Raw genomic sequence first — 22,646 nt, 5'->3', positions numbered from 1 at the left:
GCAAAATAAAACTGCCCCCCATCTTAAGTTAAAAAACACACGCGAGCACGTATACACATTTGTCTTTTTAAAAGAAGAACTGCTGGAGTTCAGCGACATCATACCGAAATCCGTGTGAAGAGGTGTTCGAAACTGCTGACGTCATCTGACCGCGTTCCGCAAATTTAGAGGATTCTGCCGCCTTGTGGACACATGGCATAATTGCATCAGTCTAACAAAGGCGTCTGATTTTGTATTTTGATTGAACATTTTTGGATTATAGGAGAACATTTACACGTGTCACGTTCACATAATACTTTGCTTTCAAGAAAAAAAGCCTTTACAATCAAGATATTTACGGCACTATATTTTATTTAATTGTATTAGAACAGGTCGACATGCAATCAACTTGACACCTTCAAATATAAATTTTGACTCTTTTTAAGACAATGACAACAGACATGTTTTTTTTATATATATTTAAAAATGTTTATTCGTGCAGGTAAAACTACAAAGCATTTTTTCCTACTAATGAAACATTTCCTAAATGAAAATTAGCAACGAATCCAAAGTAGCTGTTAAAAAAGTGAGCCCAAGCAATCAATTTGAAGATGTTTCCAAAAGACAAAAACAAAATACTCAAGTCTCTACAAATATTTGGGCCCCGAGTGTTAGGGACCTCAACTGGAAAGAGAATACAAATAGTAGAAATGGTTGAAACTTACAGCAGATGTGGATGCCCCTGGACTTACCTGCTTTTGGAAGTTTTTGTCTTGTCATTGCTGCCCCCCCCCCACATACACACACATATAAGAGGTTGGTGACGGGGCTGCCGCGCGCGGGGATACAAACGGAGGCGAGGCCTTTGCTGAACTATTTTGGGGTTTATGACAACAGCTCGTACAACATTTTTACGAGGACATGGATCGCCGGGATTATCACATTTTTTTAAGGGCCACTCTGAGTGTTTTTTCTGCTGGGTTTAATTTACAAGAGTGCACAGACAGGGTATGTTGGTACAGGAGCGCTCCGAGCAGCGGTTTTAAGCACGTTCAGGTTTCGACGTCAACGGGAGTCGCTTTTGTCGAGAGTCGAGTGCCGCTCCGCATTTAATACCAAGGCGCGTCGACATTTACACTCACAGTTTCGACTCAGACCCGGTAACTAAAATGTCACATATTAGAAGCTAATTTAAAAAGAAAACGATTTCGGCTGCAAGGATTACAATTTTCTACATCACAATGAAACAATCAAGGGAGGGGATTTGTGTAAAAAGTGGAGCAAAACGTGGGGAAAGAAAAAAATCGACGAGGACGTCGGCATTTCAGTTCCTTTGCAATGCAGGGGAACATTAACGCGCTCCGCCGCAGACAGGAAGTAGATAGCGCCACGAACATCCGATGGTGGCGAGAGGCGACGAAGGAAGGCGAACGACGATCCTGAAAAAGAGCAAATAAGAGTGAAGGGTGTTGGCGTAGAGCCCGAAACACCGTGTGCTTTGGCTGTGCTTCGGCACGTTCAAACCGGAATCGCGTGGCTTCGCCGTGGCGTTAAACCGGACACACGGACAAGAGCGGCTCTCTCCAAGAGTTTAGTTTACGCCCTCCACATGCGGCTCGCTTCGTGACATCTACATTGTGCAGGGACCGAACGGTACGCGTTTACATTTCGGCTTTTACATTCCCGACTATTCTCACCTTAACTTCAAATGCCGGGGCCTCGCTTAATAATCGTAGCGTGAAGGCGGCGGGGGCGGAGGCGGCAGTCGCGGTGCATAAGGGTCCCTGGGCCGAGGAAGTCCGTACGGCGGGACCCGGGAAACGGGAGCGATACTGGAGCGCTCGTAGGCGTAGCCGTTACCGGTCGGAGGAGAGGCCGCATTTGGCGCTCTGCGGTGGGGGCTGCGATCTCGGCCGTAGTACGCCGACGGAGGAGGGGGGGGAGGCGGCGGCCGACGCTCGTACGGGTCAAGCGGCGAGTTCATGCGCGAGACGCCGGGAGGGGGAGGAGGCGGCGGAGGGGGCGGCGGTGGACCACCCGGACCCATGCCGTAAGGACGGGCTCTGTATTTTTCATAGTAATCGACTACGCCGTAACCGCCGTGATCACCCTCGTAAGGACTTTCGGGGTACATGGCTCGCCTCGGGGGCGGGGGTGGCAAAGGAGGGGCGGGGTAACCGGGGCCCATGGGGCGACCTCTCATGAAGCCCGGCGGGGGAGGCTCCAGCCTGTTTCCCGGGAAAGGCGGGGGCCAAAACCCGCCACCATCTGGGGGAGGAGGGTAGTCCTCCTGCTCGTCACGGGGGCGACTTTTGGAAATCTGCACGTGGATGCGTTTACCTGCATTCAACAGAAGGGGGGGGTGAAGTGTGACAAAAACAGCGGTAAACACAGATAACGATCACTGTGATAGGAAGCACTTACCCTGAAATTCTATATTGTCAATTCCCTGGATGGCATCCATGGCCTCATCAGAATTCGGCATGTGCACAAAAGCAAAATTCTTAATAATGGCACATTCCGTGACCTTGCCATACTCTTCGAACAACGCTCGGAGTTCTTCTTCCATTCCCCTTTCCACGTTGGCAACGTGCAGCTTGACCGCGCCGTAGTTCTTCCCATGGCTGGCCTCCACGTTGATCTGCGAGCCGTGGAGCTTGTGGAGATGCAAGGCCTTGATGGCTTTCGTCGCAGCCTTGCGATCATCCATGTGGACGAAAGCGAAGTTTTTGACGATGGAACATTCGGTGACTGTGCCGTGCTCCAAGAAGAGGGCCTTGATTTCCTCCTCCGTTGCCTCTTGGGGCAGGTTCCCGACAAATATCTTCACCATGTTAAAACGACCTGTTTCTAAATGTAAAACAAATGGGGAGGAAAAAAATTGTGTGTTCCACTAGTGCGTGCGCAATGACAGCGTGACCACATGGATAATTTGTGATGAAGGATGTTTTCGTTGGTAGATGAGCACAATAAAAAATATGTTTTGATCCAAGTGTAAAAAGAACTGAACGCCGAATGTCTGAAAATTGCTAAGGACCCCATTGACGTTCGCTATAGAGAAAAGCTTAACATCACTTAATGTAAGAAATCTCTGTTAATCCCCACAAAATCCAAAATGCCAATGTGTTAGCTTTGATATTTTTAGTTATTTATACAGCTATGATAGAAATGTCCACATAGATTTTGGTAACAATTGATCGCAGTTTTCTGACATCAAGTGATGTTAAGCTTATTATTTTATCGGGGAAGAAAACACTTAAAACCCATAAATTCCTAAATTTGGGGGCCATTGTTGACATTTATGTGGACATAGATAAAGATTAGCATGTGGATTCAGAAAACGATCGCGCGCCCTTCAATTGGTTTCTGACATTAATCGATGTTAAGCTTGATGACATTAAGCGTTTTAGAGTGTAAATGGCTCCTTTGTTTACGCAAAATGGCTGCCATTCATTCAACCCGGGGCAAATTTTTTACATCGAGATTCAAACTTTATACATCGTAAAACGTTTCCCATTGGCATAGCGATTGTTTACATCAGCCGTGAGGATTGTTGTGCTACAATTAGCTTATTGCTATAATTGTTTTAGAAATAGCACGCCACTCTCAGGTTCACTGAATCTGTTAGCTTCGGCTACCGTGCTAATGGCACAAGTTAACGTCTTTAAATAATAAAATAAATAAATAACGACACGAGCAACCAGCCCATAAACGATAACCTGCAAAAAAAAACTTTGTTTGAATAGAAATACACGTGAAAGCATTAGAATACATCTTAAAGTCTCGCCTACCTTTTGTTAGGAGACCCGAGCAGAAACCGGCGAAGTGCCAATTGAACTTCCGCTTCTGACTGGGGCGGACATACCTACACTGCCCCCTATTGTTCGGGTGATGGAAATGGCTTCTTCAATGTAACGTTTTATCAAATAATTTTGTGTATTGTCATGAATATTTCAGTCTCGACTAACCCTGTGTCGTTTACCGTGTATGTTGTGATGTAACTCAGTAACGAGTATGAACGACTTCAGGTTGGTTTCATGCAGAACTGTTACTTCCAGATTGCGCAATCGCGGACTTCCCATTATTTTCGCTTTGGTTTATGAGAGACCGTAACATTTTGTATTGATTGAATTCCTATGGGTGAGGCAGAAGTTAAAGTCTCTGCTCCATGTCGAATAGATTGTAACTATTCATCTCTTCATGATCTGAATTAATTGCCTTCCCTCCCTTGTCTGTATCGCGGACATTTTTGTTGACAATTCAGACATGATACGCAGTTACCCAGCCAACCCCCCCTATGGGTGACGACATCGGGAGGGATTACAAGATCCTCTTCACAAAAAGTTGAATTTTTGTGTGGCAGTATTTCTGGCTATTCTCAACGCTGTAGACGTCTTCATATAGTTGACAACTTAAGGTAAGACCAACTTTTTCAGCGCAAATATTTGATCTGATTCTTAGCTCTTACCTCATATCAACTCTTCCCTCAGATTTCTGTACAATGAATGTGTCCCAGACAATGGAGACGGAAGAGGAACTCCTAACATGTCTCCACATCAGCTTTTACCACCCACAGCAGCACTATAAAGGTCTTTACCATCTGCTTCCATTGGGCAACAAAAGCAAACATCTGGCAGATGAATCTGTGCGCTTGGGGCGGGATGCCCAGTCTTGCACCTTCGCCCTGGCTGACCCGCGTGTGTCTCGCAAACAACTGGCCCTGCAAGCTTACCGCACACCTGAGAGCCCAGAAATGCTGTTCAGCCTCCAGAACTTGTCTCAGACGGTCAAAGTGTCAGTGAACGGCACATGCCTGAACTTCTTGGAAAGGGCGGATCTCCCGAGTAAGACCCTGGTCCGGTTCGGCGAATATGAGATTTTGATCATCAGGGAGGCTGGTGAGGCCAAGCAGAGCTTCGAGGTGGAGTTGGAGGTGCTGCCCGTGCCTCCTTCCAGGGAGACGGGCACGTGCAATCCCTGTACCTTACCCATCATAGAGACGGGCGCACATTTGATACCTCAGCAACCAGTTCAGGTCCCTATAGAGACCGAAGAGGAGCCCATGTTCCGATCACTTGACAACCCACTGTCGCTCGCCACTTCTGGTACACTGTAGTTTTTTTTTTTTAAATCATTCCTGTATTGTACTAACAAGAAACTGTGCTCTTTTTGTACAGAACAAGTTTTAAAGCTCTTGTAACTATTTTTATACTCAAGTATGCCTATGTTTTCACTTCTTTAACAGTAATCATTATTTCTAACATTCAAGTGGCGGGGGGGAAAATCCCACACCTACCAGGACTGATTTTAATCACATCTATCTACAGAGAACAAAGAGGAATCATAATTTTTTTCTTTTTTATCAAACCTTAAAATGTGAACATTGTCCATGGATGCAATATAATACAGAAATGTGTCGATTGAAAGTTATCCCAGGATGAATTTTACTTCACGGTCAAGTCTTTCACTCTGAAGGCGAGGCACGAAAAGCTATTAAAAAAATATATACAATACAAAAAAAGGGTTTGAGTGGCTATTTCCTGATAAAAAGTGGCTGTGGCAAGTTCCAAACTTGAAATGTGTGGCGTTGTCATCCCTGAGTGGCATATGTCTCAAATGGCCAAAAAGTCTCTCCAAAAGCTTCTCTTGTGAGGTCATCTCGTCTCCTGAGTTGCTTTCAGTGCATGTCTCTCAAAAACCGCAGACTCGAGGCAGTAGACAGGCCTGCAGACAAAATAAAAAGGAAAAGCCCATTTATATTTATTTATTTTTTTAAAATCAACCAACATTTTTTTATTTTTAAATTGCGGCGTACAGTAGTATGGAGCGAACGGAAACTGAGCTCTCTGCGCCATGTGGCTCGTCACAAGTATCACCTACCATGAGCTCGAAGTCTCCGGGCGAGTCTAACAACCTGAAAAGAGCAAAGACTGAGAACACCAAAGCAAAATCCATAAAGGGCTCAACTGTCACATATAAAAAAAAAAAAAACGTTTTCAGAGGTGACCGGCAGTACTGAGAATTATCATATGCGGAAAGATCATTAAAAGAGCCTCTTCGAATCGCATGCTTATTTTTTTATGAGGTGCCAAAGCTCGGAGTTCGGAAAACGTGCGCTCAGAATTGAGTTGAAAGAAAACAAGTCATTTCTCAGCATCGGGGCTGACCACACCTACCCGCTGTCGAGCTTCAAACCGATGAGGCCTGATAGTGATCGCGTCTCCATGCCGCGATTACGATCTCTGCTTGCGACGAGCAATGACTTGACAGTTAAAACTTGTCACGTTTGGTTTCATTTGTTTATTAAAAATCCTTCAAACGAGAGGGAGGGAGGGGGGGGAAAAAAAAAAAGGCAATCTAACTAGAACCATACACAACGTTGCTAGATACGCAGGGGGACAACAGAAAACACACGGGCAAATCATAAGGAGAAAACTAAAATTTGGATTTGACATGCGTACAGGTCGGACGAGTAATCTATTTTATAAAACGTCCCACAAGTGTATGTGTGTCTGGAGAAACACTCGACGCCTTTTTTTTTCTTTTCTTTTTTTAAACTTACTGGGAAACCAAAACCAGTCTACACAAACATCCCATTTTTAGTAAATAGTATTAATGGCGTTATTCGAGTGGCCAAGTGAAAGAGCCCGAAAAGCAGTGTTGTAATGCGCCACACCGAACTAAGCACTGAAACCCAAACACTAAGAATTTAAAGAGTAATACAGAGGAACAGAAAAGGCATTGACAACTCAGAAATATACGTGAATGCAACAAAGAATCGCATGGTTGCTTGGTTTGTGTTTTGTTTTTTTTAAGAACGTCGCTGTCCGCAATAGAGTATCTTCCAGTAAGTCTCCGGCGAACGCAACGCAATCCACCATAGACGTGCGGGAGCGGGGGGGAGCGTATAGCACCTTGCGCATCAGCAGACGGCGTTCTTGACATATTCTAAACCTGGAGAGAGAGAGCATACCACACGTCAAGGAAGGGCTTTCGACTCAAGATCCACGCAAGATTGGTTTGCTTTTATCACAGCATCGTTCGGAACGCTCGCTAGCACCGAATGGATGCCGCGGTTAGAGCTCAGGAAGATTCGCCGGGTGATGGTCGAAAGCGCAATTTGACTTCAAACGAGTCTTAAGCTAGTTTAGTTTCGATGATTCTCACGCAAACCCTGTTTGAGGAACTTGAGGTCAGGGTGAATGATCTTGTACTCACCTCCGCGTTAAACGCCGGGGGCTGGGTAGCTGGTATAGGTGGGCTGCGCCGGCGTAGCGACAGGACCGCTTTGCGTGAAGTTGTTCCTGGGGAACGGTGCCGCATACTGCTGAGGTTTCATCTGCGGGGTGAAGCGGGTGCGCTCGTACGAGTACCCGTTTCCGGCCGCTGGAGCGGGCGGGGGAGGATGGGGAGCCCGTCTGATGGGGCTGCGGTCGCGCTGCATGTAGGGCGCAGGGGGGATAGGCCGTCGGTCGTAGCCTTCGTGGGAGCCCATGCCGACGCGGTCTCGTCCCATCACTGAAGGTGGAGGTGGGGGTGGCGGCGGCGGGATGGCCCCGGGGCGCCTATCGTCGTAGCCTGGAGCGCCGTAAGGACGGGCGCGGAATTTCTCATAATAATCCACCACCCCACCTCCGTAGCCTTCACGCTCGCCATAGCCGCGGTCGGGGTACATTGGGCGCCTCGGAGGAGGTGGCGGCGGGGGCGGAGGGGGGTACGAAGACATGCGGCCCCCGTAGGGAGGCTCGGGATGGAAGCGCGGAGGGTGAGGAGGATGAGGCGGGTAAAAGCCTCTACCAGGGGGTGGCGGACCGTAATCTTCCTCTCCCATAGCCCAGGCAGGCTTGCTTTTTGAAAGCTGCACATGGATGTTTTGTCCTGGGGTCGAAGTGAAGAACAGATGTTAAACGAGGCTTCACATTCTGACCGTGAATAATGTTTTATTATCGAACATTGTGTCACTGAAAAATTTAAGTTCACAGTACAAACGTGCTATCATGTAAAAGTTTAAGCTAAGGTACCACTGGCTGAGTCAAGAAGTCAGTCAACAAAGGCTTCAACTCCAGCTTTCTTTTGGAGGGAAAACTTTGTGATTGCAAAAATCTAAATGGCTTACCTTGAAACATTGTGTTATCCAGGCCCTTTATGGCATCCATGGCTTCTTCAGAATTGGCCATGTGAACAAATGCAAAATTCTTCACGATAGCACACTCCGAGACTGTGCCATATTCTTCAAACAGCTCTCTCAGCTCTTTCTCAAAGCCCCTCTCCACATTGGCGATGTGGATCTTGACCGGGCCCTGGTTGTTCCCTCGGCTGGGCTCCACGTTCATAGGTCTGCCATTTAGTTGATAGAGGTTGAGCTCGCGGATGGCTTTCGTGGCGGCCTTGCGGTCATCCATGTGGACAAAGGCGTAGTTTTTGTACTTGGCACATTCTGTTATAGTGCCGTACGGCGTAAACAGAGCTTCGATCTCGTCCCGAGTCGTCTCCTCGGTTAAGTTTCCAATGAACAGCTTCACCATTGTTGCACCGGGGTTTGGCCCTACACGTGGAACAGACGGCAAGAGTGAACATCGACCTCGAAAACTTAACAAGTTGCGGCGCAAAACGTCACAGATTAACAATCGAGAAAATTCAAGACGAGCTTTTGCGTGTATTTGCTTGTTTAACAATTCGCCTCACGCGCGAGAACTCATGCTAGCCATAAAGCGGCTAAGACGTTAGCCACTTCCTGATTAGCAAGCCACCAACGGTTGCTATTAGCAAGCTAACATTAGCATCATGCTACATTGGCGCGAAACATGGCTAAAGGCTAACTAATTCCCAAGGATTTATAAATCATAAGTCAAAAGGGTCAGCATGGGATTCGATTTAAACACAGAAGAGGTTTAAAATGATAAAGAAACCGTACTTTCCAGTCGTCTTCGACAGCCCGCGGTAACACCGAGTGGAAACTGCTGGAATATGGAACTAAATGGCGCACACCGGCGAGGGAATAAAATTCTTAAATCTTATTGGCAGGTTAACGTGTCTTTCAAAATATCGCGCATGTCATTGGTCAAGCACCAAGTATTATCGTCGCCTTGTTCGTGCGTCATTTCCGACTTTTGGAGACACGGCGTAGCACATTAGCAACAAAATCGTTGAACCTCACTACATTATTCCGGGCAATAATACTTTCAAAGGCGACTCGGAAAGTCGCCATGTGTGACACAAACGCCTGCGTCAACGTGGATTGCATAATTCTCTCACAACGTGATTTACAGTTAAGCACGTAAATTGCGTTGATGCTTTGTTGTTGAATGTCTTCACATTCTTTGTTAACGTCATGCCAAAATAGAATGTAATGTAAAAGTTACAGGTCATTTGTTAATCAGCAGAGATTAAATTTGGCATACAACAGGTAAAATGGAATATATATATATATATACTAAATATAGGTTTTTTTTCCTAAAAATAAATAAATAGTGCCGAAAGTGAGTCAGGGGTGCTGTTGCAACAGCCTGGTGAATTTGAAATGCGTATAAAAATGTCAATTCATTATTCATATCACTATTGTGGCTCAGTGTTCAATGTTAGGTGAGATCTGCCTCCAGTTCTTGTCCAGGAGAAAGCAGCACACGCAACTGGCAATCAAAGCAGTCTTGACTTCTTGATGCTCCAATTTGAAGGGGGTTTCTTGTGCCAAAATGAAATTAGTCTATTAGTTACTTCATTAAACTGAAGCTCTTTCACGGAATACACGCAGCATCACTGAAGTGGGCCTGTTGTTAAAAAGATAACTCAATAAAAAAGGCAACCCAGGGACAATAAACTTTCCTTGTGATCATTTGAAAAACCTAAATGCTTGCTGTGATTCATCGAAATGAAGTTCCCCAAACTGAAATTGGTTTCCTACTGTTAACAGTCTTTTGTCTTCGCAGATTAAAATAATGATTACATCAGTTCAAACCCCAGACCCAGGGGTGGAAAAAAAAAAGGGTGAGTTTGTCAAACATGTGTACCAAATAATGAAAAGTCCTTTATTGCCATCAGTACACGAATGCAGAGACAAAATCTGACAAGAGAAGTGAACTGTACAACCAGCACACACGTGCGTACACATACAAAGTGCAGCCAGCAGTCTTTCAACGGGACGTGAGGGTTACAGATACATGAGGGGATACAGTATTCACACAATGAGGTATAAATGTACACAAACTCGCACACATGCAACTGAAACCAAAAATAGGTACAAGTGCTCTCTCACACTGTTAAAAACACAACACACAGGTGAGCAGTAATGTCAAACAAGCAGCATCAGAGTCGTCTCGATGCAACCGCATTTCCGTTCGTCCGCCTCTTAAAAACCTTTGGTCAATGTGGATGCTTTACCGTTATGCCCAAATGTTGCCCGGGAGACTCTGGAAGCTGCGAGCCGGGATACAGACGACCGGCCTTCTCTCGCTCTACTCGGACATTCAGTGTGTACGTTAGCAGCGATTCTATTGGATGAAACCGATGGCTTTGTAAGTGGGATCGACAACCCCCTCTTGGCATGCACGGGGCAGGCGCCGCCTACGAATGGTTAGCCGTCGAGTCATGCAAGTTAGAAAAATAGACTGCAAACCCACGAGACAGAGAAATTAAAAAGGTCATCTCCAGAGGTGGGGTTGATTTCACTTCCATTTTTTATTTTGTATTTTCTAAGATGTGGAAATAGCAACAACAACAACAACAAAAAAAAGGAGCGGTAACCAAGACAACAATAACATGAGCAGAGAGCCACCGAGGGGGTCCTGGTCTTCCTCCAACCCGAAAGGGACTCCCAGATGGGCAATTACCGCTTCTTGCGCCTAGTTTGCGTATGTTTGTGTTCGCACGCGTGGCTCTCGTCTCATTTTTTTTTTAGCTGTCCCAATCCCACAGTTCTTAGTCCCCCAGGCTTTGCCCAATGGGTGCATACACCCCCACCCAAGAAGGTGGTCGCCTCACGTGCGCATCTGGATCCACGGGCGGCCGCGGTTTGTCGAGACTGTGGCTGGAAGGTAACGGCTACTTCTCTTTTAGGTCTACTGTTGAAGTCTGCAGTTTTGTCACGTTTCGAAAGGCGCCCCGGCCGACACTTTGGATGTCAAAACAGGGGAGGAGGGGGGCGACGCATCACCTCGTACTGCCGTCGCTGCGAGGCCCGGGCTGCGTTTACATTTCCCGGGCCTCCTGTTTCTACGTCACTCCGCTCGAAACCGCAATTTTGTCCGTTCTGTTTGGAAGGAGGAAAAGTGCCTTGAAATCAGGTATTTGGCACCTACCTTGCCCCTCACCCCCTTCCAGCCACTCCCCCTAGTTCTGTATCTTCCTCACTCTTGTGACTCCATCACTCCCTCAAGTCAGTCAGTTTTCTCCTTGCGACCAAAATAAAATAAAAAAAAAAACGGAACACCGCCTCCCATCTCCTGACGAAAACAAAAAACGTTTTTTTTCTTTTTTTTTTTCAAATTCAAGGCACAATGTCTATCAATATTTCCAGCCTGTGAGTATGAACACTTCGACGCATTGCACTCTCCGCTTGTGTGTCACTCGCCGCAGATGACGCCCGTACGTCAACGCTGTTAAGAGACGCGTCCGAGACCGCCGAGTCCAAACCAGTGATAAACAATGAAGGAAACCAACAGAAGAGAGACGAGAAAATCTAGTCCTTTTTGTTGTGTCTCGGTTTTTTCCTTAAAACTCAAGTCGTATCCACCAGTTCTTTTTTGGCAAGCTACTTTTTTGTGTGTGTGTGTTTGTGTTTTTAAATAAGCACTAAGTACTGATAGATAGGATATAGCATACACCGTGGGTTTTCAAGAAGATGCGTCATATTTTTTTTTTCCACTCTCATAGTATGGATTCAGGAATTTTGTCAGGTACTTTTCACTCATCTGTTTAAGGTTTACGTTAATGCAAGCAGGGACAGTTTGCCATGGAGTCTTGCTCGAGACTTGGGTTCGCGATGGGTGGGGCCGACTCATTACGAGACGCCGTTGACCAACGTTACCGTCTCGCCGGCTGGTGTCGTGCCTTTGCTGGGTGAACGCTTAGAAGCCGTTTGCTCGTCCGTTTTGCTGCTGGTCCCGTTCTCCTGTGAGCAGAAAAAAATAAAAATAAATAAAGATACCAAACAGGGTCTGGTTGAAGGTTTGACACTTGTAATTTGTAAGCATTTTCTGACTGTACCTTGGGGGGTTCGGGACCAGTGTGGTTTTCCTTCAAGGGAAGGTTCTGTCTGCTCTGGGACTCCGGACGGGATATGTAGTCAGCGACGGTCACTAAATCATTAAAATAGTTTAGAAGGTATCGAGTACTCGCGATGGTGGCAGATACCAATGCACCCTTGTGACAGTTTCATTATCAGGAACAAACTCGTAGGGATGTGGAAAAAGTGTGTGATCGGTAAAGGCGATCCAAGTCTTTAATGGCCGATCGATCGCTCAAAGCGGCCGATTGTTCTTATCACATACATCAAACACTATACGACTTTTTTTTTTTCTTTTTACCAGCAATTTGCAGATTACCTTTTTTGCAAAAGTCATTGATTTAATCAAAATTTTATGCATCAAAAGTACCGGTTTGATAAAAAAAAAAAAAGTGGCATCGAACACGTTCAGCTCACCACTATCAGTTGGCTGCCGATCGCAGCTAGCCGAGTCTCCCTCGGGGCGACTGCCGCGGTTGCGGCGGCGGCGGCTTCGGTTGCGGCGCTGGGGTCGGGCCTCTTCATCTAAATGTACAAATAAGAAAATGAATTTGGGACCTTAAGTCTCAGCAGGGTTGAGCAAGTGCCGGCGAGTTTCTCACCCAGCCCGTTCTCACTGGGTCCGGCCTGGCCGTCAGACTCGGCGGCGGCGTCCATCACGCTGGGCTCCTGGTCGTTACGGCGGCGTCGGGAGCGTCTCCGGCGCTCTCCTCCGACGCCTTCGCTGACGTCCGTGTCGGCCAGCTCTCCCTCCCCGTCCAGGAGGGCGTAAGGGTTACTGTCGGGGTCCCTCAGCACTGGAGAGGGCAAAGCACAGCCGTTTTGCCACGACACGCAGTCTGCGTTTAAAACGAGATTTTGCAGCAGACGAGCTACCCGAGCTGATGGAGTTGGAGGGTTTGGACGCCGGCCCGCCGCGTCCCCGTCCAGAGTTGGCGCCCCGGCCTCGACCGCCCCGCCTTGAGCTTCGCTCCTCGCCGCCGATACCGCGGGGCCGCTGGTCGCGCTCGCTCACTTCCTCCGACTCGGAGGCGTTGGACAGCTCAGAGTTTGTGCCTACGGAGAAATAGTGCTCTCACTTTCACCTCACGGAGATGGAAATATAGATGACAAAGAAAAAGTGACGCTTTTCTTCCGTACCATATCCAGAGTGCATGCTGTTGGAGGCCCTGCGGCCCCTGCCACGTCCCCCGTAGGTGCGGGAAGTGTGCAGCGAGTTGCTGCTGTCGTCGGTCAGGTAGCCTTTCTCCCGGTCGCTTCCGGCGGGTGCGCTTCGGTTCTGAGTCGTGCGGTAGCCCACCCCGATCTGGCGGAGCTGCTCGTCAATTTGGAGACGCTCGAGGCGCAGCTGCTCCACCTCCTGGAAAACAGGTTTGTGTGTTAGATATTACATCAGTAGAAGTGTAAATACGTAAACCTAGATTTTTTTTTTTTGCAGGAAAAGAAACACTTGCACTAAAATATCCAACACGATCATTCCTAAATTAAATAGTTTAAAAACAAAAAATTCTACAATTATTTATGGCCTGATATGAAATTCACACGATTTGCCCAGCCCTACAGAGCACATTTCATTTGAAAAGATGCTCATTTAATCTTAATCATTTAATCAACCAGTTAATTTGACTTTCACAGTTTAATGTAAAATATTATATTTATAAAGAATTTTTTTTGCCTGAGTTGAGCTTTTTTTTTTTTTCCTTTGGGTCTATATTTTGACAAGAAATGAATAAAAAATAAATAGGGTACAAACTACAGCGTGCATGTTAGTCCCATTTTGTCAGCAAACACATGTCTGTCACGCCGTCGTGTATGGGTCAAGCGCCGCAATATGGCTGCCGCTCTGATTTCAGAACCCAAGCGGTGGGCGGAGTCGAGGAACGCGGCGGCGTCTAGCGTACGTCTACGGCGACAGCTGTCTGCCAATGACAGCTGTACTTCAAGGGAGGTGGGATGAACTGAAGGGAATGAGGTACAAGGAGGGGCTGGGGGATGTCAGCTGCTAATTTTGGACGCCGAGGGTCCAGATAGGTGTAATCTAAACTCGCAGCATGCCGGTCACCCAACCCCAGAGAGGGCTATTTATAAAAGCACATGAGGTAAGGACAAAACGTGGCGCACTCAGCAGGTTTGCTGATGGGCAGGGGAGGCATACGAGGGATCTTAGTTACGAAGCCCCCCGCCCGCCTGCCAACTTAAAAAAAATAGAATAAAAAGGCGACCCGTGTCAGATTAAAATCTCCGGTAGAGGGAAGCGCATGTCAGTCAGGCTCACCTGGAGGTAAGACACATGGTACTCCAGCAACGCCTGAGCGTTGCTGATGTTCTCCTTCGTCCCCACAAACACGAAGGGAACCATGCCCTGGTTCGGAGAAAGCACAGACAAAGAGCAGCATCGATGAGCGCGTCTTCTTTTTTCATTGAGGACGTGAACGAACACGCAAGGGCGTTATTCGATGCGGCTTGGGACAAAACGAGGCAAAGGAAGCTTCGGGAGCAGCAACGGAGCAAACCGTCAGTGGGAATCATGTGCAAATGTGAAGCTCGCAGCCAAGAGCCAACGTAAAACATTGCCAGTGTGAAAGCAGAAAGCACATGGAACATCTACACCCTGGCGCACACGTAAGACATTTGTTATTTTTAACATCGACGGGGGAGATTAAAAAAAAACAAAATTGAGCGCAACGGTTCATTCACCTCTTTGCCGCCGGCAGTGTCGTCCCTGCCTGCCCCCTGCCTGCCTACCTCCTCACGGGGAAGCTTTTTGTCGTTGTCCCCCTCGATCCTGACGCGGACCACGCCCGACTTGTCCACGATCTCCTGTATGACTTTGCCGCTCTTGCCGATGACTTTGCCTGCGCAGGAGACGGGGTGGGATCAGGGAGCGGGGTCGGGCGTGGTCGCCGGCAACGCGAGCGCCTTTGGGAATGTACTCTCACTCACCTACAAGGTTCCTGGGTACCTGAAAGTAGTCTTCTTTGAATTCAAGGTACTCTCTGGCCTGTTTGACCGCCTCCGGAGTCTGTCACACAAAAGAAACGTCAAATGGAAGGGCAAAGTCTAACTCTGGAAGCCAATCGTCGTACCTCTCCGTAGATCCTGAAGGTACAACTCTCCTCTTCCAGCTCGATCGCGGTGACGCCGGGGACTTTGCGGGCCTGCTGGATGTTGGCCCCGTGGGAGCCGATGGCGAGCCCCATCAGGTCCTCCCTGACTCGAACCTCCTCCTGGTACGCCGAAGCTAACTGCTTGCTCGTCTGAAACGGTGCCGTCGGGAGGAATAAACAAAACGGCCGGGCGCTCTTACGCAGAAAGCAAGTTCACCGTGTGGTTTACCTCCAAATGTTTGGTGGCTTCCTCGTTACGGGACATGAGCATAAGCTTCGTACGGATGCTGCGGAAATGCATGTCGCTGAGGAGGGTGGCGCGCTTTATTGTGGTTTCGTTCGTAGACTGAAAACACAAAAAGGATTACAGATGCGGGACGTCATACGGGCTTCATGGTCACCCGAATTCGAAGAAGTACAAACCAGCACTATGAGCTCGTTCGTTTGGGCACTGAAGAAGATGCAGTTGGCTCCGATAGCTTTCCTAAAGTCTTTATGGATGTTCTCGCCTGCACAACTGTCGATGACAAAAGAGAGACTCAGCGGCGCTGGGAAGACGTCAGCATCTCCTCCGGCAATACGGGGAAAAAAACCGTTGAGACACACTCACATATCCCTCAGGTCCTCCGGCACAGCGATGGTGACTTTGTGGAAGGAATTTCGCGAGGAAGGACTGTTGGGGTTGAGCGGCCTGATGCGCTCTGCTGTGACAATCTCGTTGTAAGTGGCGTCGCACGCCGCATATTCGATCACGTAAAACTGAAAAGCAAACAAAAAAACCCAACTTATTTGCTATTCTAATAGCGTTGAAACTAGTTACAAAATTCTACAATAGGGAGAATTTCATGAAGTGTGAGTCCACCACTGTCCTATTTAGATGTCTAAAAAAAAAAAATGTAGATAGCTCAGAAACTTAAAAAAAAAAAGACAAAGAAGAAAAATTCTCAAGTCAACGCAATACTTTGCGCAGCCATTCAAAGACGCTAAATGATGGAAGCGCCGCTTTATTCACCTCGCCTTTCATCATTCGGACGCGGGCCAGCCACCAGCCGCATGGCTCCTGTTCATTAGCCCGAGAGTAAACCTATGAGGACAGAAAATAAATCAGGACATCTCATCCATTCGCGGATGCTAATCAAATGATGATGCTTAAGTAGAAATTTGAATGGCGGGCGGAGGCCTTGCTCACCTCCACTTCTTCCCCTTCGCCAATTTCCTTGTTGTAATCGGTCGGAGGTGGCAACCGCACGTCGCTGAAGGGTAACTGTCGCTCTGGTTGCCAGCTTCGGTGGACAACAACAAGCGAATTCGCACAATATTAATCAACAACAACAAAAAATATATACGGAGCCAGCCGACGGGCAAACTTTATTGGATCGTGGCCTTCACACTAAATAGGATTCCAAATTGTGTGGCTGCCATAAAATTCAATAAATTACGCCATCGGGGTGATTGAAATGTGTTTATGACCGTCTCAAGAAATAAGCAAAGGTTTGATGAACTCCCACCACGTGTTTCATTCAAGCCTGAGTTGAGCTAACATGCTCGCTGAGAAAGTAAAAGGGGGCTGGGGGGTGCTTTCCCAAAAACAGCACAGGGCTGCCATGCACCCCCCCTCCCCCCCCTGCCAATCCCGCATACTTTGAGCCAGCCGCTATTTTTAGGGGCACCGCACTCGGAGCCAAGTAGATAAAAAGGGTACGCTGGTGGGAGGATGCTGGTGACGCGGGTAGGGCAAAGATTGTGAAAGCAACCACGAATCGGGGGGGGGGGGGTGTTAGGGTTAGGGGGGGTAGTACGGCTTGAGATGTGTATGGACAGCTGCATTCCAAGCACAGGTGGCGACGAGTAACATTTTGTAGTGAGCGCTTAAAGGACTGGCCAGAACCAGTCCCGGTAACTCAATCACCACTTTTACACACGATCGAAGGATTCAAACTTACTTGTTTTCAAAAACAATGGTGAGCGAGTCATCGTGGACATCCTTGATGTACCCCTAAGAGATTAGGGGTGGGGGGATCAAAACAGAAATAGTCAAATTTAGGGGCAAAGAGATGTGGATGATGTTTTGATTCAGTGTATAAACATTTGGCTTGTAGAAATATATACATATATTTTTTAAAAATGCCCAGACATAGCGGTGACACAAGCTCCTGGGTTGATATATTTGTCAGCGTGGAAACGTCACACGCCAAACTCTCGCCACGAGACCGCAGGTCGACAATAGGCGCGGCATCCAGTCAAGACATATGAAGAGAAGGTTCTTTATGGTTTAAAATTAACATTTGCAGTGGCAAACCTCAGCAGACGCCCCCCGCATGCTGAGCAATGGTGAGACACATGCAAAGAGGTAGGCGTGGCTACGGCGTGCTTCTCATTGTGACACGACCCTATAAGGGGCGTAAGCGGTCGTGGGGTCACCTGCCGGATAATGTACCCGGCTTACTCCAGGAGACAAATGACTTGCCATTTACCCACAGTCTGCAAAGGTTGAAACATATCTATACTTTCATTCAAAGATTCACGTCAGACTGACGACTGTCAATGCCGTAAGCTGACGTGACTCGAAAGGTGGGGGCCGTTGTCACGATGACACCGAGTCCTCGAGTCAGCCGCCACATTTTGGGACTACGTGGTGATCAAGACAGTAAATCATCAAGTGAGACAGCTGCTCCACGGCCGTTATGCGGGAGACGTTCACGGGCAACGTATTGTCGGACTTGTGACCGAATATACCTCGACGTAAAGTCACAGTGACATCGGAAACTGAGTCATCGTTCACTAAAGTAGGCTAATTAGCGTCAGGGCCAAACTGTCACCCGGTAAAAGCCGATGACAGGTGAGCCTACGGAGGGAGTGTAAATTTAGGCGAGGGGCCTGCAGAACCCCCAACAACGCTGAGGTGCTCAAGAGCACATGGCAGGAAGGATCCAGAGACATACACTGAGAGCGAAACCCTAAAACCTACGACTACAAAAGCAATGAGGGATTATATATTAGTGCCCTCACACACTATTCTCAATTCCAAAAAGGATCGAAATCACTTTACAAACACCTTTGAAAGTGACCTCTCTAGTGGAATCAACGTGTCTGTGTTTTCCACAAAGACAGCCCGTGTGGTAAAATGAAAACACGTGACCACGCGTCTTAATCATTCGGCAGAATTGAAACTGAAAGCGACACTTTGATTTCGTTAGCTTGAAACGTAGCATCCCCTCATAACACAGTTGCAACACGTCCGTGAAATCAGACTTTTTTAAAAAAAGCCACAGACACCCGTGACCGGGATCGTCGTGTGGCCGAATCGAAGGTGGGCACAAATCACGTTGACAAGCATGATGAGAATTGCAACTAGCTCGGCGTTAGCTGCACCTAGCTCGTGCTAGCTGCCCACCCCACAATGACCAATCGTGCCGGGACGCCAAAGCATCCTCGTTTGACAAGAAAATCCCATTCGACTCGGGTTAATATCACCCGTGTGACCGCGTGACGGCTTTGCCAGGTTCAACTTGAAACATGTTAAGTTATTAGAATGGGCAAAAGTTTGTTTGTGGCGAGCAAGAGCTACACCGGAGCCAGGTTACCTTATAGAAGGCCCCATTCGAGCCGCGAACTTCCACGGCCAGCCCGTCCATACTCGTCGGTAGCTCCCCACGGCTGTGCTTGTCTGAAGTCGCCACGACTCCGTGCGCGTCGGGTAACGAAAGCCCCCCCAGCTTCGCCGGCAGTTCGCCGCTCCCCGGCCGCTTGTGGATGTCCAGTGTTTCGGGTGGAGAGGTAGGAGGAGAAGGGGCTGAGGGGAGGGAGATGGGTGTGATGGTGTCAACTAAATCAACGCAGGCGCCACTTACGGAGCAACGTGCTCGGCTCGGCACTCGTCTCAATGCCGCCGGCGTAGAAGAGAGCACGGACCCGCGGCTTAGTGTCGACGTGCCGTTGGGAAGCACGGTGACGACGCTCCGGCAGGACGGTTAATTAGCTGCCAGGCTAGCTACTATCAACACCTTGATCCCAGGCAAGTCAGTCGCGAGCTAGCCGCGGGTAGCCTCCGTGCCTCAAGTGTGGCGCAGTCGTGCTGTTGAATAACTGTGGAAGAGCCGGTCTCTTAACCTGCCGGGTAATATTCACGAACGTTCCCCTCCCCGAAAAGAACCGTCTGCGGTGCGCTGGGTGGCACCTTCGTGGAGCTAGCAGCCCTCTCCTACTCACGCCGATGGAGTGAATCAGTGAGGGGCTGAATGACCTCAAACCCCCAACTAAGCTCCGCCCATTAAGGAAGTCTGCTCTATGATTGGTCGAGAGTCTTTGAATCAAATGATTCAAGGAGTAAAAGGCTTTATATTATGAAAAGGTAAACAGGGTGTACAACGATTTTCCCAAAGTACATTTTCATACGTTACGTAAATAAGGATCATTTTACTTTATATTTTAGAGACACTCGACCAAGGAACGGACGGCTTAAATACGGGAGGTAGATTGGGGTCAAAGGTTTTGTACTTGAAAATACAAAACTGGTACTTGAAAAGATATAACTTGAAACTGAAAATAAACGTGTTGAGTTTGACACTTGAAAAAATATTCAAAATAAAAATAGTTTTTTTTTTAGTTGAACTTTTGCTTTGAATAAATTATTTATTTTCAGGTTTCACCTCCATTTATTTTTCAAGATTCGAGTTCTTTTTTCAGTTTATATTTTCAGATTCACATCTCTTTTCAGATTTGGATGTTTTTTCCAGGTTCAAATCGTTTTTTTTCGAGTTCCACGCGTTTGACCTCACTTTTGACCCCAATCTACCTCCATAGGGGATTGGAGAGTACAAGATATTTGAAGATCTGCCAGTTCCGATCGTAGTTAGAATGGAATAGAATAGAATAGAATAGAATAGAATAGAATAGAATAGAATAGAATAGAATAGAATAGAATAGAATTTATTATCACTGTAGTGCAAAAATTGGAACACCTTGTCATGAAAAAAAGAATACAGAAGGACAACGCAAACAAAATTTAAATTACAAATAAAAATAATTGAACCAATACAAGCAATTTGAACAGTTGAAAGTCCTCTTCCCATACATATTTTTCACATATTAAAAAACGTTCACGCGAGTGTTGCATTCTCGCGTCTTCTCGCGAGAGGTGAGCCAGTCCAGCGTTTGGCCAATTGGAAGGCTTACGGTTCGGGCGCGCTACTTGAATACGGAAGTTTCTTCCCTCTCCATAACACCGCTGAAAAAAAAGTTGATTTCTGTCAAAAAATGAGCGAGGAATCCGGAGTATTGACGTTTGGAAGCGAGGACAATCTGCATAAACAGGGTGAGAAAACAAACACGTGTTGTTTGTTTTTTTTACCGTCTCGTATGAGATACAGTCACGCTTGCTAACGAGATAACGCTATGTTGTTGGACTTTCGCACAGTTTTGGCCTCGTTTCTACTATGTGACATGACAGAGGAGGACCTGAGGCAAAACCCCAAGTTCTGTGAACTCTTGACCAGTCTTGCACATCGTGTAGATAAAACTGGACTCAGTGCCCCACTAAAAACTGAGCTGGAGAGGGTATGATCTGGCATTTAGGGAATCAAATACATTTGCAGTATGTTTTAGTCCCTGCAAAGTGTTAGTTTGTTATATCTTTGGTATTTCTTTTTTTTTTTTTTTTCTTCAGGCTAAGCAGAAACTGCTGCCACAGCGGCGACTCTGGCTGCAGTCTGAGAGCATCCACAGAGCGCTTCAAGAGATGATCCAAGACCACAAAATCAGGAAGCATCGTGCCGGTGTGCCACCTGATGAGAACATGGTACACGATTAACAGACATCCCGATTTGAGCAAGCAATTGTGAGTCAATTTCCTGCAGGAATCTTCCATGCAGCTAACGCATGTACTTTATGAACCAGTTTTACGAGACCATGGAAAAATGCCTTCTTGTGGCCCAATGTGCAAGACAGCTGGATCCCAGCGACACCACCCAAATGGACCGGCCCTCCATTTTGGGTTTGAGCCCCCAAGACGTCATGGCGCTCATGCCTTCTGAGAAAGTATGTGATCAAAACACACTGACTTTCATTTTCCTTGTGCTAATGTTTCTTGTAATTCACAGAATATACAAAATATGAAGGAGCGTGTATATGGAGTGCTTGAGGAACATCTCAAGAAAAAGTGTTTTAATTTTCTTCTCTACTATCAACCTGAATGGGGTCTGTTTCCTTTTTCACACTTCAGTTGATCATCCTGTTAGCTTCTTGTGTAGCTATTAAGAGTGTGGCCTTTGCTATTTATTTTTAGAGAATCATAGCGACTCTCTGAATCACTGCAAGTTGTCTAATCTGTCCGCACAACTGGATAAAGACAAAAACAAGGTTGAAGATCTGAAGCAAAGCAACCGTGAAAAGACAGTTCTCCTCCAAAGGCAGACACAACTGTACCTTTCTGTAAGATGCATATAGTACATTTTGTATTTTGAAAAAGTGCACAAATGAAAACATCTAGCGTGGTATTTACCCCCTGCAGGAGATGACAAAATGTATCCAGCTCCTTCAGTCTTTCATCCTGGAGACCCGCTTGAAGACACAAACCGATTTGGACAGGAAGAAATTGGGCTACTTTGAGGGCAAATCCGAATTAGTCTTGGAAACAATCATGTAATGGGTTGAATCTTTTAATACATTTGCCTGGTTTAATTTAAAAAAAAAAAAAATTCATCTGTTTATTCATTCATCCTTTTTAGGTCTCAGTTGGTTGCAATTAAGCTGGAAACGTACACAGTTGACTCGATTTCTACCCACAAAGAAATAAGGCAAGAGGAGTTGTTATATTGAGTCTTGCATGTAACAGCTTTGTTTTGAGAAACGTGATGCATATTATTTTTTTTTGTTATTCCCGAATTGCAGAAAAAATTTGGAGTCAGAGCTGAGAACCTGCCGGGCAGAGAAACAGTCTTTGGAGTCAAAGTTGTCCTCTTTTGAGATCTTGGGCAAGGAATTTGAGGCCCTGGCTCAGCAGTATGGCAAATTACAAGAGCAAATTGAAATTCAAAAATGGGCTCTGAAGGAATTTACCAAGTACAATGACAAGTGATGAGACTCCCTGACCTGAGGTTAACAAACATTCAAAGGTAACATCATGAAAAGCCTTCAGGATGTTGACTTGTTTTAATATATTTATATAGAATTTGAGTCTGTCTTTGTAATATTTGTTCATGAAGTTACACTGTATACTTTCTCCCTGTTCCCCACATTGACTAAATAAACATTCAACAAGAGTGGGCTGCCTTTTAAATTTGATGTGGTATTATAGTATGGTTATACTGAACATTAGTGTAAGATCATCCAATTTTCCCTGA

At 46.7% G+C, this 22,646-nt stretch overlaps 5 protein-coding genes across 11 annotated transcripts; 2 read left to right on the top strand and 3 right to left on the bottom strand.

Moving 5' to 3' along the window:
- Nucleotides 1-333: 333 nt before the first annotated feature.
- Nucleotides 334-4,611, bottom strand: rbm4.3 (RNA binding motif protein 4.3). 3 transcript variants are annotated; one of them, XM_088367318.1, is made up of 4 exons: nucleotides 4,448-4,611; nucleotides 2,404-2,829; nucleotides 1,677-2,319; nucleotides 334-1,418 (listed from the first exon to the last, which is right to left on the bottom strand). In XM_088367318.1, the coding sequence occupies exons 2-3, from the start codon at nucleotides 2,810-2,812 to the stop codon at nucleotides 1,703-1,705; spliced, it is 1,026 nt and encodes a 341-aa protein (XP_088223444.1). In that variant the 5' UTR covers nucleotides 2,813-2,829; nucleotides 4,448-4,611; the 3' UTR covers nucleotides 334-1,418; nucleotides 1,677-1,702. The 3 variants fall into 3 exon arrangements, with proteins under 3 accessions (XP_088223444.1, XP_088223349.1, XP_088223527.1); XM_088367223.1 differs by lacking the exon at nucleotides 4,448-4,611 and adding an exon at nucleotides 3,771-4,221; XM_088367401.1 differs by lacking the exon at nucleotides 4,448-4,611 and having other exon boundaries at nucleotides 2,404-3,764.
- On the top strand, nucleotides 4,074-5,500 carry tifa (TRAF interacting protein with forkhead associated domain). Its single transcript, XM_088367720.1, has 2 exons — nucleotides 4,074-4,396; nucleotides 4,470-5,500. Exon 2 carries the CDS (start codon nucleotides 4,481-4,483, stop codon nucleotides 5,093-5,095), a length of 615 nt encoding a protein of 204 aa, XP_088223846.1. The 5' UTR covers nucleotides 4,074-4,396; nucleotides 4,470-4,480; the 3' UTR covers nucleotides 5,096-5,500.
- Nucleotides 5,324-9,111, bottom strand: LOC148403297 (RNA-binding protein 4.1-like). 4 transcript variants are annotated; one of them, XR_015855428.1, is made up of 5 exons: nucleotides 8,894-9,111; nucleotides 8,096-8,524; nucleotides 7,198-7,857; nucleotides 5,795-5,893; nucleotides 5,324-5,703 (listed from the first exon to the last, which is right to left on the bottom strand). XR_015855428.1 is itself a non-coding variant. In XM_088367035.1 (5 exons), the coding sequence occupies exons 2-3, from the start codon at nucleotides 8,502-8,504 to the stop codon at nucleotides 7,205-7,207; spliced, it is 1,062 nt and encodes a 353-aa protein (XP_088223161.1). In that variant the 5' UTR covers nucleotides 8,505-8,524; nucleotides 8,894-9,111; the 3' UTR covers nucleotides 5,324-5,703; nucleotides 5,860-5,893; nucleotides 7,198-7,204. The 4 variants fall into 4 exon arrangements, 3 of the variants coding, with proteins under 3 accessions (XP_088223161.1, XP_088223077.1, XP_088223007.1); XM_088367035.1 differs by having other exon boundaries at nucleotides 5,860-5,893; XM_088366951.1 differs by lacking the exon at nucleotides 5,795-5,893 and having other exon boundaries at nucleotides 8,894-9,110.
- Nucleotides 9,112-9,983: 872 nt separating this feature from the next.
- fxr2 (FMR1 autosomal homolog 2) lies at nucleotides 9,984-19,562 on the bottom strand. 2 transcript variants are annotated; one of them, XM_088366114.1, is made up of 18 exons: nucleotides 19,158-19,562; nucleotides 18,891-19,099; nucleotides 17,250-17,302; nucleotides 16,496-16,589; nucleotides 16,319-16,390; nucleotides 15,917-16,065; nucleotides 15,730-15,823; nucleotides 15,536-15,652; nucleotides 15,286-15,456; nucleotides 15,143-15,221; nucleotides 14,897-15,054; nucleotides 14,475-14,561; nucleotides 13,340-13,559; nucleotides 13,076-13,255; nucleotides 12,802-12,996; nucleotides 12,617-12,724; nucleotides 12,181-12,272; nucleotides 9,984-12,085 (listed from the first exon to the last, which is right to left on the bottom strand). In XM_088366114.1, the coding sequence occupies exons 2-18, from the start codon at nucleotides 18,939-18,941 to the stop codon at nucleotides 11,975-11,977; spliced, it is 2,031 nt and encodes a 676-aa protein (XP_088222240.1). In that variant the 5' UTR covers nucleotides 18,942-19,099; nucleotides 19,158-19,562; the 3' UTR covers nucleotides 9,984-11,974. The 2 variants fall into 2 exon arrangements, with proteins under 2 accessions (XP_088222240.1, XP_088222310.1); XM_088366184.1 differs by having other exon boundaries at nucleotides 14,945-15,054.
- An 892-nt stretch (nucleotides 19,563-20,454) lies between these two features.
- haus4 (HAUS augmin-like complex, subunit 4) lies at nucleotides 20,455-22,565 on the top strand. Its single transcript, XM_088366642.1, has 9 exons — nucleotides 20,455-20,620; nucleotides 20,723-20,862; nucleotides 20,972-21,103; nucleotides 21,202-21,342; nucleotides 21,405-21,501; nucleotides 21,590-21,735; nucleotides 21,815-21,945; nucleotides 22,032-22,100; nucleotides 22,195-22,565. Exons 1-9 carry the CDS (start codon nucleotides 20,563-20,565, stop codon nucleotides 22,379-22,381), a joined length of 1,101 nt encoding a protein of 366 aa, XP_088222768.1. The 5' UTR covers nucleotides 20,455-20,562; the 3' UTR covers nucleotides 22,382-22,565.
- Nucleotides 22,566-22,646: the final 81 nt, after the last annotated feature.

Source organism: Syngnathus floridae, chromosome 1 (genome assembly GCF_059516105.1).
Source record: "Syngnathus floridae isolate MCC-2025c chromosome 1, RoL_Sflo_1.0, whole genome shotgun sequence".
Taxonomy (NCBI): domain Eukaryota; kingdom Metazoa; phylum Chordata; class Actinopteri; order Syngnathiformes; family Syngnathidae; genus Syngnathus; species Syngnathus floridae.
The sequence above is the reverse complement of the archived record's forward strand: the minus strand, read 5'-3'. Positions and strand labels throughout refer to the sequence as shown.

Coding starts and splice junctions, on each gene's coding strand:
- rbm4.3 (XM_088367318.1), bottom strand. CDS start 2,812: ATGGTGAAGATATTTGTCGGGAACCTGCCCCAAGAGGCAACGGAGGAG. Junction 2,320..2,403: donor TGACAATATAGAATTTCAGG/GTAAGTGCTTCC, acceptor TGTTGAATGCAG/GTAAACGCATCCACGTGCAG.
- tifa (XM_088367720.1), top strand. CDS start 4,481: ATGAATGTGTCCCAGACAATGGAGACGGAAGAGGAACTCCTAACATGT.
- LOC148403297 (XM_088367035.1), bottom strand. CDS start 8,504: ATGGTGAAGCTGTTCATTGGAAACTTAACCGAGGAGACGACTCGGGAC. Junction 7,858..8,095: donor GGATAACACAATGTTTCAAG/GTAAGCCATTTA, acceptor CTTCGACCCCAG/GACAAAACATCCATGTGCAG.
- fxr2 (XM_088366114.1), bottom strand. CDS start 18,941: ATGGACGGGCTGGCCGTGGAAGTTCGCGGCTCGAATGGGGCCTTCTAT. Junction 16,066..16,318: donor TCCGAATGATGAAAGGCGAG/GTGAATAAAGCG, acceptor TTTGCTTTTCAG/TTTTACGTGATCGAATATGC. Junction 12,086..12,180: donor CTGGTCCCGAACCCCCCAAG/GTACAGTCAGAA, acceptor TTCTGCTCACAG/GAGAACGGGACCAGCAGCAA.
- haus4 (XM_088366642.1), top strand. CDS start 20,563: ATGAGCGAGGAATCCGGAGTATTGACGTTTGGAAGCGAGGACAATCTG. Junction 20,621..20,722: donor GGACAATCTGCATAAACAGG/GTGAGAAAACAA, acceptor ACTTTCGCACAG/TTTTGGCCTCGTTTCTACTA. Junction 21,104..21,201: donor TGCCACCTGATGAGAACATG/GTACACGATTAA, acceptor TTTATGAACCAG/TTTTACGAGACCATGGAAAA.